Source organism: Nycticebus coucang, chromosome 1, assembly GCF_027406575.1.
Source record: "Nycticebus coucang isolate mNycCou1 chromosome 1, mNycCou1.pri, whole genome shotgun sequence".
Taxonomy (NCBI): domain Eukaryota; kingdom Metazoa; phylum Chordata; class Mammalia; order Primates; family Lorisidae; genus Nycticebus; species Nycticebus coucang.
Window position 1 is genome coordinate 128,983,326 of NC_069780.1, and position 20,320 is coordinate 129,003,645.

General features: G+C 42.1%; 1 protein-coding gene across 1 annotated transcript in view; it reads right to left on the minus strand.

Annotated features, from left to right (window-relative positions):
* The window catches only part of CMYA5 (cardiomyopathy associated 5), a 114,478-nt gene that overhangs the window by 21,482 nt on the left and 72,676 nt on the right, over positions 1 to 20,320 (minus strand). The window contains exons 8-10 of the mRNA XM_053587663.1: positions 17,675 to 17,824; positions 14,352 to 14,498; positions 11,260 to 11,407 (exon numbers count right to left, since the gene is read on the minus strand). Coding sequence (XP_053443638.1) covers positions 11,260 to 11,407; positions 14,352 to 14,498; positions 17,675 to 17,824 — 445 coding nt within the window. The remainder of the gene's footprint in view (positions 1 to 11,259; positions 11,408 to 14,351; positions 14,499 to 17,674; positions 17,825 to 20,320) is intronic.

Here is a 20,320-nt window from a genome sequence, read left to right on the forward strand (position 1 = left end):
AGAAGGGAAAATGCTGGGTTTTCTTATGGGGACAGCTGGATAGCCACACTAAAAAAATAAAGTTGTATTCCCTACTTCACACTTTCTACTGAAATAAATTCCAGATGATAAATTATCTAGTTTTTTAAAAATGAAATCACCATATTGGCCACTACAAAAAAACATGGGAACACACACATTTTGGGGGGAAGGTACATTTAAAAATAGGACACCAAAACTAAAAGCCATTTTCAAAAGAGACTGATACATTCAATTAAATTATTTTAAAATATGCCTGGCAAAAAAATAGCAAAAAATGATTTGCAACTCAGATCACACATGAGAGCTAACTTCCCTTAAAAAAAAAAAAGTCTCTACAAATCAATAAGAAAAAACCACCACAATCCAACAGAAAAAAAAAATGGTAAAGGAAATGAATAGTTCATAGAAAAAGAAACACTATACATGACTCTGAAACATGAAAAGATGTTCAACCTAATAACAGAAATACACAGATAAACCACAATAAGATTCTATTTTCTACCTACTAAATTATGGAAGATCTAAAGTTTTATACCAGGTATAGCCAAGGGTATGAACAACCAAGCCCTCTAAGCCCCTACTAGCCTGGGTGTAAACAGCTACAACCTCTGTGGAGACTTTTTGGTAATATCTACCAAAATTCACAATGTTAGACCCCTTTTGACAAGTCATTCTACTTCTAAGAATTTAATCTACAAATGTGTTTGCACATGTATGAAATGATAAGTGCAGGGGGTTTGCTTACTGAAGCATTGTTTGTGATAGAAAAAGAACAGAAACCACTCAAATGCTTCCCAATTGGTAAAAAAGCTAGACTATGTTCTCAAAACAGAACACAGTAAATTTTTTTTTTAATCGAAGTAGGTCCATGTGTATTGATCTGGGATGATCACCAAGGCATATTGATACACAAGGAAAATAAGGTGGTTTTTAGAAACATATGTGCATACAGATACTTTCCGGACAGCCCCTGTGGATAGTAGGCTACCATTTGTTGAAAAACTACAGATGCTTGGGGTAAGCACAGAAATTATGAAAGGATAAATATGAATCAGGTAACAGTACTTGTTTCTGGGGAAGAGATTTGAGTAAGTATGGTTATGAAGACTTAATTTCTAGTGTCAGCCCTTTTGTTATCTTTTTTTTTTTCTTTTCTTTTTTTGAGACAGTCTCACTTTGTCGCCCTGGGTAGAGTGCTATGGCATCACAGTTCACAGCAAATTTTATGCTTCAGCAATCCTCCTGCCTCAGCCTCCCAAGTAGCTAGGACTGCAGGCACACACCACAACGCCTGGCTAGTTTTGTATTTTTAGTAGAGATGGGGGTCTCATTCAATCCACTCCCCTTGGCCTCCTAGAATGTTAAGATTACAGGCGTGAGCCACTGCACCCCGCTCCTTTTGTATTTTTTGAATTTGTACAATAAGTACATATTTTCAATACAAAATTCATTAAATAATTTCTTTTTAAGAGCTATATTACCAGCTCTGGAGTTCAGAAGTTGGTTCAATTGTTCGGCATGTTAGTTTGAACACTGTAAAGTAGCTTTTCCAGGAATTTGATAATTTAGCAACTTGTGTGGGTTGGAAAGAAAGAGTGTGCATGTGCTTAAGGTAACTTGAGGGGCTGGCAGTGACGGGGACTGGCTGTTCTCTGTGTCACCCCATCTGACACCTGGATCTAACCAGGCTTCCTCCCCAGGGGAGGGACAGCTGGGGACAAACCACCTGGAGGTGTCCAGTGCCCTGACTCTGGCGAGCAAGCTAACGATGGTGCTATCACTGTAGCATACAACAGATGGTTAAGTAGAAATTGTTCTTTAAAACACAGTTGACTCTTACTGCCATCACGTTGGCAGCACCAACATTCAGCCATCAGTCAACACCATTTAATGTGAACAGAGCATGCAGCCGGGCCCTGCAGGACCAGCTAGTAAAATGGTGTTTCCCAAACCTGCCTAGGCCTTCTGAGGTGAAATCTCTTAAGAGGGGCCTTTGAATCTAAATGTTTAACAAGATTGCATTTGATTTTTATAATCATTTAGGATTGGGAAACACAATCTTAAGATAATATGGGGTGAGAAGAAAAAACAGGAAAAAAGAAAACTACATGAGAATACAAGTGACATTAAACACCAGGAAACTAAATAGCCATAGCTCTTTGAAGCCACTTATAAAACCATAACTAACCGTAAATATGCAACTTTTTGTTTAAGATGAAACATTTTGGTTAAATCAGGATTAAGAAGAAAATTCTTATTTATTTATTTATTTTGAGACAGTCTCACTATGTCACCCTTGGTAGAATGCCGTGGTGTCACAGTCATAGCAACCTCAAACTCTTGGGTTTCAGCGATTCTCTTGCCTCACCTTCCAGAGTAGCTGGGACTACAGGCACCTGCCACAATGCCTGGCTATTGTTTGGTTGCAGTTGTCATTGTTGTTTAGCTGGCCTGGGCAGGGCTTGAACCTACCAGCCTCGGTGTATGTGGCCGGCACTCTACTCATTGAGCTACAGGCACTGAGCCAAGAAGAAAATTCTTTACATACTGATTTTCTTTTTAAAAAACTTGGTAAGGCTCGGCACTCATAGCTCAGTGGTTAGGGCACTGGCCACGTACACCAGGGCTGGTGGGTTCGAACCTGGCCTGGGCCTGCTAAATAGCAATGGCAACTACAAAAAAAATAGCAAGGGACTTGCAGAGAAACTTCTCTGAAGAAGACAGGTGCACGGCCTATAGACATACGAAAAAATGCTCATCATCTTTAATCATCAGAGAAATGCAAATCAAAACTACCTTGAGATACCATCTAACGCCAGTAAGATCAGCCCATATCACAAAATCCCAAGACCAAAGATGTTGGCATGGATGTGGAGAAAAGGGAACACTTCTACACTGCTGGTGGGAATGCAAATTAATACATTCCTTTTGGAAAGATGTTTGGAGAACACTTAGAGATCTAAAAATAGATCTGCCATTCAATCCTCTAATTCCTCTACTAGGCATATACCCAGAAGACCAAAAATCACATTATAATAAAGATATTTGTACCAGAATGTTTATTGCAGCCCAATTCACAATTGCTAAGTCATGGAAAAAGCCCAAGTGCCCACTGACCCACGAATGGATTAATCAATTGTGGTATATGTACACCATGGAATATTATGCAGCCTTAAAGAAAGATGGAGACTTTACCTCTCTCATGTTTACATGGATGGAGCTGGAGCATATTCTTCTTAGTAAAGTATCTCAAGAATGGAAGAAAAGGTATCCAATGTACTCAGCCCTACTATGAAACTAATTTATGGCTTTCACATGAAAGCCGTAACCCAGTTATAACCTAAGAATAGGGGGAAGGGGAAGAGGGAAGGAGGGAGGGAGGAGGATGGGCAGAGGGAGGGTGATTGGTGGGATTACACCTGCCGTGCATCTTACAAGGGTACATGTGAAACTTAGTAAATGTAGAATATAATTGTCTTAATACAATAACTAAGAAAATGCCAGGAAGGCTATGTTAACCAGTGTGATGAAAATGTGTCAAACTGTTTATAAAAGCAATGTATGGTGTCCCATGATCACATTGATGTACACAGCTATGATTGAATATTAATTAAAAAAAATAGCGGGCATTGCGGCGGGCACCTGTAGTCCCAGCTACTCCAGAGGCTGAGGCAAGAGAATCGCTTAAGCCCAAAAGTTCAAGGTTTCTGGGAGCTGTAATGCCAGGGCACTCTACCGAGGGCAATATAGTGAGACGCTGTCTAAAAAACATAAAATACCTGGTAAATAAAAATTTTCAAATGGGATTATTTTTCTTTTGATTAAATGAGGGTCTTATGAGACTCAATGTTAACTAAATATCACTCACTCTTAGTTCACAGTAAGTGCAGAAAAATAACACGGGCTGAATGCTGACGACCACGGCCCTTAGGCTTTTCTGTATTTAGAAGCTGTCACAAAATCAACCGAAGCCAAAGGTTCCAGCAGAAAGCTCCTGGATTTTTGTTTTCTCTCTCTACTTATCCCCCAAAGCCTGAATGATACAATTTATATTTCAGGCAGAGAATCCCACTGGATTCTCTACGCCCTCATTTACCACAGCATGGCCACATATGTGAATGAGGACTTGAGCTCCCCACAGAACTGCCCGTTACGAAAAGGTGATTCAATATTATGCTTTCAGATCTTTTTTAAAAAATGGTTGCATTGGGAATGTTTTTGCATCTTTTGTAAAACTGCTCTTCAAGACAATCGCTATTATCTTGTTCAATAGCCCTTATATAAAGACCTCCATGAAAAATTCATCATTGACCTGAAAGTCAAGAAGTATAATGGTTTCTCTTAGTGAAATGTTGTGCTTCCTTTTAAAAAGGAGATGAGTTATGTAATCTCTTTCTTCCTCTTGCTCTCTCCCCCTCTCTTCTATTTTCACTTTAGCTGCCAGGAAGTTCAGATTTAAATTTCACGTTCCATTGAGGGACAGTGTTTCACCTGTGCTTCCTGATACAGTCTCCTCAGCCCTGCATTATTGGGCTCTTGTTCATACAGGGTTATTTTATTGGTTCCTTTGTATCAGGGTCTTTTTTTATGAACAACTTGAATGTTTTTCTTGGAACTTGACAACTTGACAGAACATAAGTTAGAAGTAAAGGAATAGGTTGGGTTTCAACTGGCTGAGGTTTTACTGTAAAACCAGGAAGTATATGGGAATTTTTAAATGATCAAATCAAATTAGGGTCATTTGAGAGTTAAGATTTTGTTTATAAAAAGCTGGATGCCAAAAGTGCTGGGGATTTAAAAATGCTCTTCCCATCACTCACTCTCCCAAAGGCTCCCTGGAGAGAGACATTGCAACCGGATCAGCAGAACAATACCACATCACAGTTGGCAACTAGCTCTTACTTACTCACCAGATTTGGGCCTAATCATGTCACTGGCCCTCCTGTCACCCTAAGCACCAAGCGCGGAGCAGGAATAACTGCCTGCTTTACCCACAGATTGCAGACAAAGTCCAGTGACTTGCTGTTGACATGTCAGTCAGGTCCTATCTATCTGAAAACTTAGTAACAAAATTATAAAAACGAAAAAGAAAAGAAATGCTGGGAGCTGGGATTCCTCACTCCTACTTGGGCACTAAGTTCATTAGGAAACTCACCTTTATTTGTCCTTATTATTTGGACAGAGCTGGGGGTGTCCCCAACTGGAACGCCCACCTATGCTGGGCAATTCTGTTCCTGCTCCACCAGGTGTGGCCCCTAACGCTGGAAGGAGGAGAAACATAAACTGACAGCCCAGGCCACACCTAGAGCCCACCCTCCCCCCAATGTGCATCCTAGAGGGTAGCCCAAGGGCGGGTCTCCCTACCTACCCACAGTGGGGCCAGGGAGCAGGAAGCTCATTCCCAACTTCTTTGTGGCGTATTGAGTCTCACAGATTTGTCATTCAATACATGGCTTCTCTCTGCACAGCCCACACAGCTAATCCCTGTACTATATTTCTCTCAGTTTTCCCTCCTCCACCCACACTTCTGCTGACTTCTCTCCACACAGGAGAGACAGAACAGCTGAGGAAACAGCAGAGCGGTGAAAAAGTTTTAAAAGTGTTTTAAGCCCACCCAACCTGAGGAGAGCATTCAAAGAAAAACAGGAAAAGGGTGAGTAGGAGCTCCCTCAACCCCCACACACAAGCCGGGATTGTCACTCCCGCCCACCCCAATCCTGGGACTCAGCCTCAGTGCCCACACGCAAAAATATGCAAATACGTTTTCTGTGAGGATTCTGGAATGAAGGCAATCGCTCAGCTATTTCAGACACCGTGTCATGAAACTGGAGGGCAAAGTAGGCTCATTCAAACACCCATCATAAGGGTTCAACCAGCACCTTTGGTCTTAAATTGGAATATCTAGTGGCCACGATACTGGGAGAGTGAACGTAGGCTCCCCAATCCAGAAGCCAATCAATGCACCCTCTGTGTGTGTGTGTGTGTTTGTGTGTGTGTGTTTTATTTATCCTTTGCTCCTTTTTTTTTTTTTTCATTTCAACTTCTCTTCCTATAACAGACCAGAGCTTTTAAGGCTGCCTGCCTGCTTTTTCAGGGTTTGGGTGCAGGAAAGAGATGTGAACTCATTTAGAGTTTGTTCCTTCTCTCTTTTGCTACAGATTCTAGTCAATTAGATGACTTGAAGTGGACAAGGACAAAACATTAGCTAATCCCACGCATTCATCCACTCATTCATCAAACAGACATGTGAGGAGAATCTACACAAATAAGTTCCCCATCCTCCCAAGTTTATGGTCAAGGGTCAGTCAAACTGAGCTAGCACACAGAAGTAACCTTTGATCCCCCTTGCTCCCCTTTGGATCGATTTTTAGAACTGGTTTAGTACTATAGGGTTTTTCCATGGAACCCAGAACCTAGGTAAGGGTTATACAACCAGTGGATAAACAAGATTATAAATGGTCTTCCCTATAATTGATCCACGGAAAGGTTTCTAGCCCATAGATCTGACTAGTCCTATCTCCTCGTTAAGTATCCAACCACTGGGCAGTGCCTGTGGCTCAGTGAGCAGGGCGCCGGCCCCATATGCGAGGGTGGCAGGTTCAAACCCAGCCCCGGCCAAACTGCAACAAAAAAATAGCCTGGTGCTGTGGCGGGCACCTGTAGTCCCAGCTACTCGGGAGGCTGAGGCAAGAGAATCGCTTAAGCCCAGGAGCTGGAGGTTGCTGTGAGCTGTGTGATGCCACGGCACTCTACCAAGGGCCATAAAGTGAGACTCTGTCTCTACAAAAAAAAAAAAAAAAAAAAGTATCCAACCACTAAAATTAATTCACTCACCCATTCTTCTTTACTTTGATGACACAATTTATGTTTTCTCATTTTGAATAAGAATTCACCTCAAAGCTGATCTATTTGTCTTATTGGTCCGTGCTGTGTGCCTGTTGTTAGTTGATATTTACCCATTCAGGTAACACATGTCTTGAATAGCTACGGTACACCAGGGGCTGTACCAGACACTGAGGTACAGTGATCCCTTCATGAAGCCAGCAACGGAGTGAGACCAGACAGCTCTTGGTTCTTTCCAAGACACAAAGTAACTTTATCCATTGCTGTGCAGAAAACCAAAGTGAAGAATGAGGTTCTAATACAATGGAAAAAAGATGGGAGTGTTTGCATTTGTTGGCCAGAAGTGAACGAGTTTTGAGTCTACTGTCAGACTGGTTCTCCACAGCTGACATCTTCGAAATCAAGCTATATATTAATAGATTGTAGTTAAATAATTAACCTTATATAGAGTTTGAAACACCAGACCCTGTAAGGAATGTTTTAAAGTTGGTTGTCAGAACCAGATGGTCAAAAGACCTATGACACATGGCCACTGTCAAAGAGCAGAGTTTTCTTCCCCTCCTTAACTGTCAAATTGGAGAACCAAAGAGATACAAATGAGTTTTGCAGTCCTGGGGCCCTGAGATTAGGGATGGACTTACATCACAGTCTATTGACGCCAGCCTGGGGTAAGACGTGGAGGCTCATTCTGATGAGGCATGGCTCTGGTGTGGTGTGTCAGCAACAGACTTAGTGAGTGAATAGGGTAGCAATTTATGGCCAAGAAAATATTGCTTGCTTCAAAAAATTCAGTTTGGCGCCTGTGGCTCAAGAGGCTAAGGCACCAGCCATATACACCTGAGCTGGTGGGTTCGAATCCAGCCAAGGCCTGCCAAACAACAATGACAGTTGTGACCAAAAAATAGCCAGACGTTGTGGCAGGCGCCTCTGGTCCCAGCTACTTGGGAGATGGAGGCAGGAGAATCTCCTGAACCCAGGAGTTGGAGGTTTCTGTGAGCTGTGATGCCACGGCACTCTACCCAGGGCGACAGCTTGAGGCTCTGTCTCAAAAAAAAAAAAACCAACCAACCAACCAAACAAACAAAAAATTACCTATTCTCAGACTCAGCAGGGATTTGGAGGCTGGAAAGTCAGCCCTGGGCTGTAGATCGACATACCTTTTCACATCCAGCACTGAGGGGTCTCTCAACACCTAATTGGAAAACAGCTCTATCTCCAATACAGCTTCAAACTATCAACAGCACTCTGAATGAGGGATTTCCCTTCCCTTGTAAACTTGCTGGATTATGTATATCCAGTCAATAACAAAGAACCCTTCATATTGTTCTTTAACTACTTCTGCTTATCCAGCCCCTAATATGCTGTCCTGCAACAAGAAAAATAAAAATCAATCCCCCGGCTAAGTCTCAAATACAATAAACTAATGACAAGCTTTAAGTTTTAATAAACTCCATTTTGGTCTTGCTTTTTTTTTTTTGAGACAGGGTGTCACTCTAGTACCCCTGACTAGAGTAACATGGCATTAGCCTAGTTCACAGCAACCTCAAACTCCTGGGTTCAAGCCCTCCCAAGTAGCTGGCACTACAGGAGCTGCCACAATGCCTGGCTAATTTTTCTATTTTAAGTAGAGATGGGGTTTTGTTCTTGCTCAGGCTGGTCTCCAATTCCTGAGCTCAAGCAATCCACCCTCCTCAGCCTCCCAGAGTGCTAGGATTACAGGTGTAAGCCATCGTCATCGTTGGTTTCTCTGGCCTTGATAGAAGGATTTGTTTGGACTGCATTGTCAATATCAAATGAACCCTTCTTTGTTTTAGTTTTGAGGGCCTGAGAACAATCAGAGAAAGGACAAACCTTAAAGATGGTTTGAATAGTAGTGTAGTCTCTCTCTTTTTTCTTTAATTACAGAATATTAAAGGGTACACATGTTTTGTTTGTTTTGTACACACATGCTTTATTTTTGCACAAACTGAATTAAAGTTATAAGTGTGCCCTTCCCCCAGATACTGTGCCTGTATTTAATAGGTGTGAATTTACCCGCCCCTTCTTCCTCTCTCTCCCCAGATTGATTTTCATTGAGATTTACTTTCATGTGTGCGCTTAAGTATTGATTGATTGGCTCCAATTTGGTCATTGTTTCTCCATTCTTGTGATGTGTCACTTAGAAGAATGGCTTCCAGTTCCTTCTGGGTTGTCACAAACAACACTAGATCACCATTTTTTATGGCTGAGTAGTGCTCCGTGGCATGCATATGTCACACTTTATCAAGCCATCCATGTACTGCTGGGCACTTGGGTTGTGTTCACATCTTTGTAATTGTGAATTGTGCTGCTATAAACATTCAAGTGCAGGTGTCCTTTTTATAAAATGTCTTTTTTCCCTTTGGGTATAAATCCAGCAATCCTACTTCAAGTTCTTTGACGTATCTCCATACAACTTTCCATAGTGTGTTCCCTCTTAGTATCTATGCTTTCCATGAGACAAAGGAAACTAAAGATAACAGTAAGCCCCACTTCTCAGGATGTTGAGGTATGCTAACTCAGTCTGTTAGTGACAGCAGTTTTAATGGTAATAGAAAGAATAAGATAGACTGGGTTTGAAGCCTGACCCCAAATGCTCACTTTACCTTGGAATACGTTGACCAGATTTAAGTCTGATTTAAGGGAGGTCACTACCTACCTCACAGGATTGCTGAGAAGGTTAACTGAGAATAAGCACAGCGTCCGGCCTGCTGGAGGCCCTCAGTGGCTCCCGTTCCCTCCTTCCCCTTCTCCCTATAACCACATTTACAAGATGACATTACGGTTTCCTCAGTTGGATGGCTACTAGGTTTCCAGATTTCTGCTGATTTAAATATCCAACTGTGCTGACATGATTTAGGCAAATGCCAGCTGGGGACTGATGCCATAACAGAAGTGAGTCATTTTTGAGCCTTCCTTAGCAGTCTGGTCCTGCCTCAAAAAGAACTGGGTTTTCCTTACCGATGGTAGAGAAGGGGGAAGGAGGAGGTTGCCCTGAGAGTTGGGTACTCCTGACAGTGTTCTCATCACCAAGGGTTTTCATAGGTAAGGTCCAGGACTTCCCTAAGTGACACCAAATGGAAGCTAGCAGCTTGGACTGTGAAGCCTGACAAACTGAGGTTTGAATCACGATTGTTACTGCTGAGTAGCCTCTCAAAGTGTCTGTTTTCCCTTAGAGTTCTTGTGAGTATAAAATGAGGCAATATACTTAAAGCACTTGGGACAGGGACTGGCACACAGTAAATGCTGAATGCAAGTCAGTTCTTCTCTCCCTGTCCTGGCTGGCGTTCACCTCAGCTACCTGTTAATTCCCGAAGTCTGCCTTCCCTCAACTGGCATGTTAATAGAGATGCTGTTTCTTGTACAATTACTATGTTCACACTTCAGCTGAAATGCCTACATCCCACCCAAACAGCCCGTCAAACATTAATTCATCCTTTGATCATGATTTTGTGAAGCCTGTCTTCAAGTCGAAAGAAACTATAATTATTTCTCACTCATACGAAACCTCGCATCATAACTAAATAGTTGTTGATCATGAACATAATCAAGAGCTTAAATAATACACTTTATTCAAAAGCAGTCTAATTTCATGCCATTTTTCCTAAGTTCCATGTCCTACCAAAATAGTTCATCTCAGTAAACTCATTTAAAAAGAAAAACCAAAAAATGTCTCTGTCAAGATACAAATGAGAATAATGATCCAACTATGTGTCATGGTCCACGAGGTTGCTCTATAGCCAGGAGATGGAAGGTTAAGAAAATACCTCCTCCGTAGAGGAGTTAACTTTTGTCAAATGCCTTGAAGATGCATAGCCCTTTATTGATAAACATCAGCAGCATCATTTTAGTGAGAGAGATTCACATTTCTTTTTCCCTAGAAGAATCTCTTTAGATTCTTCATGGTTTTGGAGGGGCAGTTATGTCTCTGTGATAGTATATATGTGATTAGCTCCTTTACATTACCAATATATCATGGAGACATTCAGATTTACATTATACACAAGCTCACTATTAGTTTCTGAGTTAGGTGGTGCCTCTTCTGCTATAGCTAGTAAAAAGTGCATAAAATACGCATAAATCCTGTCTAATGACTGAAGTTAAATATACCTCAAAGAATGTTCTATCATTAAGATTTGCATACATTTTTCTTACAAGAGAGGCCTTATTCTGCATTGGAGTATGTGTTTTATTACAAACGTGGAGTTCATTGATGAATAGTGATGAAGCCGCAAATCAAGTCAACAGCTTAATTAACTCAGCAGGATTTGGGGATGCTTTTCTCTCTTGGTGAACACACCACCTCGGAGGTTAGTTTAGGCCCAGAGCTCGGTTCCTGGAGCTTTGGGTGGTTTCTCTGTGGAGAGGGATCCTCACCTGAGACCCTCGCCCTCTGGAGAGTGTTGTCTGCAGTACTCCAGGGTGTAAGTCTCCGTGGCGTCTGGGTTGGCAGACCGCCATCGGATAGTGGCTGTGTTCCAACACACCGTACAGTCCTCAGTGCGGATCACGGGGGCAGAGGGTGCTGCAGAGAGAGAACCAAGACAATTGTTCAGTGATGTCAGCTCCGCTTTGTAGGACTGGGAGTACTACTGCTTGGGCACGATTTTATTTTTACTTTTTGTCTCAGAAAATTTATTCTGGGTTGAGAATTCAAAGGGATCAAAATTTATATAGTGAAGTCTCTCTCCCTCCTCTGCCTTGGAAATTGCCCAGTTCTCACCCATCCCCTAACAGCCTCTAAGGTTAGCTTCCTATAAATACCACCAAAATCTTTATATCAATACACATAAAAAAATAAAGATTCTCGCTCCTCTCCCTTTACACAAAAGGTAGCCATGACCAGGACCTCAATAAGTGCTCAATAATGACTTGGAAAAGGCAAGAGGAGGCCAGGCGAAGTGGCTCACGCCTGTACCCTCAGGATTTGGGGAGGCCCAGGCAGGAGAATTCCTTGAGGCCAGGAGTAACAAATGTTACCAGCCTGGGTAATATCCCGAGACCCTGTCTCTACAAAAAATAGAAAAATTAGCTGGGCATGGTAGCACTTTCCTATAGTTCCAGCTATTCAGGAGGCTGAAGCAGGAGGATCGTTTGAGCCTAGAAGTTTGAGGTTGCAGTGGGTTATGATGATGCCACTGCACTCCAGCCCAGGCAATGGAATAAGACCCTATCTCAAGAAAATAAAAAAAAAGCAAGAGAAAAGGATGGAGAGTGGGAGGAAGGGATCCTTTCCCCTGAGGCAGGTGTAATTATCTTTTTTTTTTTTTATTAAATCATAGCTGTGTACATTAATGTGATCATGGGGCACCATACACTGGTTTTATAGACCGTTTGACACATTTTTATCACACTGGTTGACATAGCCTTCCTGGCATTTTCTTAGTTATTGTGTTAAGACATTTACATTCTACATTTACTAAGTTTTACATGTACCCTTGTAAGATGCACCTCAGGTATAATCCTACCAATCATCCTCCCTCCACCCACCTTTCCCCTCCCACCCCTCCCTTTCCTCCTTCCCCCTATTCTTAGGTTATAACTGAGTTATAGCTTTCATGTGAAAGCCATAAATTAGTTTCATAGTAGGGCTGAGTACATTGGATACTTTTTCTTCCATTCTTGAGATACTTTACTAAGAAGAATATGTTCCAGCTCCATCCATGTAAACATGAAAGAGGTAAAGTCTCCATCTTTCTTTAAGGCTGCATAATATTCCATGGTGTACATATACCACAATTTATTAATCCATTTGTGGATCAATGGGCACTTGGGCTTTTTCCATGACTTAGTAATTATGAATTGGGCTGCAATAAACATTCTGGTACAAATATCTTTGTTATGATGTGATTTTTGGTCTTCTGGGTATATGCCTAGTAGAGGAATTATAGGATTGAATGGCAGATCTATTTTTAGATCTCTAAGTGTTCTCCAAACATCTTTCCAAAAGGAATGTATTAATTTGCATTCCCACCAGCAGTGTAGAAGTGTTCCCTTTTCTCCACATCCATGCCAACATCTCTGGTCTTGGGATTTTATAATATGGGCTAATCTTACTGGAGTTAGATGATATCTCAAAGTAGTTTTGATTTGCATTTCTCTGATGATTAAAGATGATGAGCATTTTTTCATATATCTGTAGGCCGAACGCCTGTCTTCTTCAGAGAAGTTTCTCTTCAAGTCCCTGCAGGTGCAATTATCTTGAAGGTAATTCAGCCTTGGTTTATACCACACCTCCTCCTTCAGCTCCTTGTGAAAAGATTTTATCACCTGAATACATTCCCAGTTGAATGTCATTGCTTAAAACCTTTCTGGGGCTCCCTGAACCTATATGGCACAGCCCAAGTTACTTACCTTACAAACACAGCCTCTGTATGCTAGCCTTTCTCATCCTTTGTCTTTCCTCTCTCTCCTCTCCCTCTCTTTTTTTTTAGACAGAGTATCACTCTGTTGCCCCGGTTAGAATGCAGTGATGGGATCATAGCTCACTGAAGCCTCAAACTCCTGAGTTTAAGTGATCCTCCTGCCTCAGCCCCCTGAGTAGCTGGGGCTACAGGCATAGGCTACCATGCTTGGCTAATTTTTCTCCTTTCAGTAGAGGCAGGGTCTCACTCTTGCTTACACTGTTCTTGAACTCCTGAGCTCAAGCAGTCCTTCTGCCTTGGCCTCCCAGAGAGCTGGGATTATAAGCATGAGCTATCATGCCCAGCCTCCTCTCTTTGTTTTTAAGTCTAAGAAACAACACCAAACTTCTTACAGCGTCTGCACACTCCATACTGTTTCTTACCACAATGCCTCTGGTCATATGTCTTCTTCAAGGGGAATATGCTTTAACACATGACTTCTTACTGCTCCTTAGTTTAAGCATTTCATGTAGGCCTCAGTTCTAGGAAACCATTCCTAATCCTTCCCCTGCCACAGTCTGTCTTGGGTACCCCCTGGAGTACTTTCGTAATAACCTGTGCACATGTGGATCGTGGCCCTTACCACACATTTTCTATGATCTTCTGATTTTCTGTGTCCTCCTCCCTCTTGGCTATGAGCTTTTTTTTTTTTTTTGTAGAGACAGAGTCTCACTTTATCACCCCGGGTAGAGTGCCGTGGCATCACACGGCTCACAGCAACCTCTAACTCTTGGGCCTACGCGGTTCTCTTGCCTCAGCCTCCCGAGCAGCTGGGACTACAGGTGTGTGCCACAATGCCCGGCTATTTTTCTGTTGCAGTTTGGCCGGGGCTGGGTCCGAACCCGCCACCCTCGGCATATGGGGCCGGCGCCCTACTCACTGAGCCACAGGCACCACCCCGGCTATGAGCTTTTTAAGAACAAGAATCCAGTCATTCATCATTATATACAAAGGACTTTGCCCAACACCCAACAGATTGTAGGTGCCTAATAAATAATTATTGGTGATCTCAAGAGTCTGAAGAATGGAGTCCTGCCTTCTAACACCCGCTTAGCATCTCCTTACCTGTTCTAAAAACTGCCCTTTCACTGGGCAGACTGCATCCGGTGAAGTTCACGGCCATAACCCACACTTGATAGCATCGGTCAGGTTCTAAATCTTCGAAAATGCAGTAGCTTTCTTTCACTGTCACTCTGTATTCTTCTACCAACTCTAGCAAAAAACACAATCATAAAGTCTAAGATGTCTTCCAAAGTTAAGTGAAAGTTACTGGGAAACACAGTCTGTGATCTTTTTCCCCCAGTGGAAAACTCAAACTGATAGCCTTACACGTACCATTATATATGATAACTAGCTGTTTAGAATACATAAGAAAGCAATCGCATTCTGAAAAGAGATATTTAGAAAGACATAGTATTTCTTGTGAACACTTACCAGAAAATAATAGCATATTAGTAAGATTCTGAGCTTCATATACCACAATTAAAGTAACTCATTTCAAAAGCAAATATTAAAATTGCATAGTGTTTATGTTAGCTTAAATCTCAGAAACACAGTCTCAAGAAAGTCCTAAGAATGAATACCAACTTACAGAAGTGTATATCACTAAAAAAGGGACAACCCTGTGCTTTTAAACTTATAAAGAAAGCATCTTTACAGATTAGTAAACTATTTTGGAATTCAGTATGACTTTCCCAGTTTCAAATCCTGTTTCCTTCTAATAAATTCCAGAATCTTTCAACTAGAGAATTCCACAATTTATAGGAATACTTTAAAAACTTTGATAGGTCATAAGCTGTTCCAAGAAGTAACTTTATACAATCTGGATGTTTTCCTTTAAAAAATTCTTCAATCAATTTTCTCTCAATATTTTTATAGTAAATGTTAACACCATTCTATATACCTTCCCCTTTGGACCAATCTGATTATTCTTATCAAAAATTTTCCCTACATTTTATTTTATTTTATTGAGACAGAGACTCACTTTGTCACCCTTGGCAGAGTGCCATAGCATCATAGCTCATAGCAATCTCAAACTCTTGGGCTTAAGTGATTCTCTTCCCTCAGCCTCCTGACTTTTGAGACAGATTCTCACTTTATGGCCCTCAGTGGAGTGCTGTGGTGTCACAGCTCACAGCAACCTCCAACTCCTGGGCTTAGGCGATTCTCTTGCCTCAGCCTTCCAAGTAGCTGGGACTACAGGTGCCTGCCACCATGCCTGGCTATTTTTTGTTGCAGTTTGGCTGGGGCCGGGTTCAAACCTGCCACCCTCGGTATATGGGGCCAGTGCCCACTGAGCCACAGGCACTACCTGCCCAGCTATTTTTTTAAGAGACAGGGATCATGTGCCTGGATCATGTGCAATGGCTCACGCCTGTAATCCTGACACTCTGGGAGACTGAGGTGGGTGGATTGCTTGAGGTCACAGGTTGGAGAGTGGTCTGACCCAGAGCGGGACCTCCTCTCTAAAGGTATCCAGGTGTTGCAGTGGGCACCTGTACTCTCAGCTACTCGAGAGCCTGAGGTAAGAGAATCACTTGAGTCCAAGAGTTTGAGGTTGCTGTGAGCTATGATGCTACACAGCACTCTACTGAGGGCGACAAAGTGAGCTCTGTTTCCAAAAAAGAAAAAGGAGAGAGAGACATGGTTTCACGCTTGCTCAGGCTGGTCTCCAACTCCTAAGCTCAAACAATCCAACCGCCTCAGCCTCCCAGGGTGCTAGGATTGTAGGAGGAGCCACTGTGTTTGGCCCCTCCTTTACAAAGAACAATTTTCTTCTTAAAATTAGCCTATAGTAATTTCAGTTATTCTCCTTTATTACTCTTAAATGTCACATCTCCAAAACTCCTCCAGTTAAGGGCCCAGATTGTTTCTTTAAAAGATATTTAGGAGCTCTTTTACCCAGCAGGTCTCTCTAATGAGCTATACTCTTTTTCAATGAGCTATACTTTCTGGATAGAAAGTTCAGTTTAAAGAACGTCATAAGGACTTAATCATACACTGAAAAACATTTCCCCCATAGCCCAGCAGCTGTGACTGCAGTTTTCTCTGGAATCATTCCTTTGAGGTCCTATTACCTTGACACTCGCTTTAAGGATGCATGTTACTGGAGACCCTGTTATGCAAGGGACAAGGTACAGTATCACAGAGCTGATCATCAGATTAGCCGTCATCAGCACAGTCCAAAGCATAGAACCAGTGCAATACACAGGACAGGACATGTCGGGGTGGGATATGGGAGTGGGGGTGTGGATAGAGGTCACACACATATAAAAGGTACTGCAGGCAACTACTTGTTAAGAGTGTTCTCAGAGAGCCATAGTGTTTCATGAAACAGCTGGATGAAGATGGAGTTAAAGTGTAGTATAACAAAACAAACAAAAATGTAAGTCTGAAAGATGTTTGTGAATCTGCCCCCGTCATGTACACGTTGTGTGGCCTTAGGCAAATGGCTTACCCTGAATCAGTTTTCTCATTTGCAAAGGGAAATAGTAACATTTATTTCATTGTGTTCTGATAGGCGTATGGAAGTAGGCCTTTAACAACATAGAAGTCTTTATAGACAAACCTAGCCAACATGACACTCTGCCTACAGTTGCTTTTTTAACTTTTTCCTAAATTATCAAATGACATTTCAAAAGCCTTAAATATTGGTAACAGTAAAATGTATTACATTCATTCCTGATTATAAATTGGGAGCCTCAGTTTTGAATAGGATGGCGCTCCTGCCACGTACTCATCTGGTCTCCAAAGTATGCGGCTCTGGAGAGGCAGCACTCCCGGGTCTGATTCATCGGAGAGTAAACCTCAAACTGCCTGGTCTTACTGGAAGTCTGGCTGAGCACGCAGACACTGACAGAGGCTCATCTATGAGACATACCACCCATTCACCCTCCCAACATTATCACTTCTATGCACCCCAGAACAATACGCCATTCCTAAGCCCTCGCTTTGAGAACTGGGAGCAGTGAATGAACCTCATCGCCTGTTGGTGGCTTTCATAGAGGGGGACCTGAGAAACTGCCAGCTGTGACATCCAATGCCTCATTTGCATTCAAATCATTGTGGAGGACACTGTCCTGTACAGCTTGTTAGTCCCCTACAAAATGACACACATGACACTTTTCTTTCAGACTTCAGTACTAATGAAAACTTGGTTTTCCTTGAAACTCCTACCTGATTGTTCCTGTTACCCTGAGAGCGCAAAGCCAGATGGGAACCTCATTGACAGTATTAATGCTGACTGTGAGGACGACACTTATGCATATTTATTTCCCTTGATCCTGCTTTCCAAATTGTGCTTGTGTGTTATGATTTTACGGGGTTTTGTTTAAATGTCTCGCATTGAGATGTCTAAACACACATCTGCACCTGCCTTAGCACCCTACCATTTTCTTCTTGGTCCTCTTGGGGCTCCTCCATGCAGTAAACCTGGAACGAGTCGATGACGTCCCCCTTATCCATGCTCCAATAAACCGCGATCGTGCTGCCAGTGGCAGAATTCGGTTCCTGAGGTTCTAATCTAGGAGGCTGTGGAACTGGGATAGAAACAGGGGTTATTACAACTCATGCTCTTTTTATTCCTTTTTTGGCAAAATTTACTTATGCTTTTTGAAAAAACAATAGAATCGTTTGTATTTCAAACAATACAGAAATAGATGGAGTAAAAGTGGAAGCAGTGCTCTGTCACCAATAACTCCCACCCCAGTGCTGTTCCTTGGATGCCCTCACTGCCTGTTGAGTGCGGCGTAACCCTCCAGAATGTTCTCTGTGCATTTGTGTATGTGCATGTGCACCGCAAGACACCCAGAAATAAGCACCAATGGATCCAAGAACAGAATCACTTGATAAGACTCTTCTGTAGTCCTATATTTAGAGCAAAAAACTAAATAACTCTTCATTGTTCCTTCAAGAAAAGTGTCCTTTTGAGTATGCTTTGCTAGGTAATCAAGGCTATATCGTTCTATATCAATCCAGCATCTATATTCCTAACAGAGACAAATGAAACGTTTTTTAGATATAGTTGCTGCATCTTCAAGGCTGAAAAATACCAGAATGAATAAAATACCAAAATATACATTTCTTTTTTTTTTCTGTTGCCCAGGCTAGAACATAGTGGCATCATCACAACTCACTGCAACCTTAAACTCCTGGGCTGAAGTGATCCTCCTGCCTCAGCCTCCAGAGTAACTGGGACTACAGGTGTGTGCCACCATACCCGAGTAACTTTTTCTATGTTTTGTAGAGATAAAGTCTGGATATGTTGTTTAGTCTGATCTTAAACTCCTGGCCTCAAGCAATCTGTAGGTATGGGTGGCACCTGTGGCTCAAAGGAGTAGGGCGCTGGCCCCATATGCCAGAGGGGGTGGGTTCAAACCCGGCCCTGACCAAAAACTGCAAAAAAAAAAAGAAAAAGAAAAGAAAAGAAAAACCTGTAGGTATAGCCATGTTGGAAAGATAAAATGGGATAGTAGTTTCAGAAAGTATATTTTGAGAGGCGGAGTCAGGACGATTGCTTGAGGCCAGGAGTTTAAGATCAGACTAAACAACATATCCAGACTTTATCTCAACTACAACCAAAAAATAGCCGGGCGTTGTGGTGGGCATCTGTCATCTCAGCTATTTGGGAGGCTGAGGCAAGAGAATCGCTTAAGCCCGGAAGTTGGAGGTTGCTGTGAGCTGTGACGCCTCGGCACTCTACCCAGGGCAACAGCTTGAGGCTCTGTCTCAAATAAATAAATAAATATAAAATGAGCAAGATGGTGAATTTTAAGTTATGTGCATTTTACCACAATTTTTTAAAAATCCCTAGGGGTCAGGGTCAAGAAAGCTGCCACTATCCCATTTTGATCTCATCTGTCACAGCAACTCGCCCTGCCTCTCTGGTGTAGAACAGTGGGTGCAGCTGACCTCCCCCTCCCATCCCACCGCACACAGCCCCAACCAGCTGTGTGGCCTTGAGGAACAGGACATTTTTCTGTTCCTCTCTTTCCTCACCTGAGAATAATAAAAAACCTGCCATTGTGAGATGAGATAATTTGATATGCCTAACAGTCTCCAAGTGTCAGGCATCTCCTCGGAATGGAATAAATGGCTCTATTTCTCTTTGGAAAATTTACGTTCTTTCCTCATTATCTCTGCTCAGTCTAGGTAGGGGGTCACCAGATGAAGCTTTCTGTTGCCAAGTGAGGACTTTATGCCTGAGAGGTGTCATTGGTCACAAAATGAAAAAAAACTATCTAGCAGTAAGTCAACACCTTGAGCTCCAGTTCTGTGAAGCAGACACACAAAGAGGCATTTATCACTAAGAGATCCTTCTCCTTTATGGGGCTTTGCACCACTGGGACCATCACAGGCACTTCCTGAGTTAATCATTACCACTTTGTGGCCTCTAAAACATATCATAGAAAATGTTCTCTCGTCGCCCTTCAGGTATTCAAAACACGTCTTTCTAAATGAACAACAGCATATAATTAATCTCTGAAAAGCAAAAGACCAGCTCTGTCAATCAGAATTTCCTAATATGCAAAATTACAATATACCATCTCGTAATATCAAAGACATTTACAAGAAAGCATCCTTTTGTTTTGAGACATTTCTAGAGGAAATAGGGTGACTAAATATACCGCTTTATAAAGGGTTGGTGGGGTTTGTATGTACATGTGTTTTGTCTTTTGAGAGCCTTTAGTTACTAAACTAAAACTGTTCCTACAAGAATGAAAGTTAATTGCCAATTTAAATACAACAGCCATCTTTTTGCATTTTTGTTTTGGGGTTGGTTGGTTGGTGTAGAGGCAGGGTCACACAACATGGCCCCGGCTGGATTCAGACTCTCGGGCTCAAATGTTCCTCCCGCCTCAGCCTCCTAAGTAGCTATGATCTTTGAGTTAGTTTTAGAAGAACAGTTAGCATCTTTTGAGGAGGACATCTGAGCACATTGTACAGTAAGTCAAATTTGACAACTGCACCGAAACACAGCAATCTTGAGAATCGAAATACGTTTCATTGTCCTGTTTGTTAAAATAGCACATTAA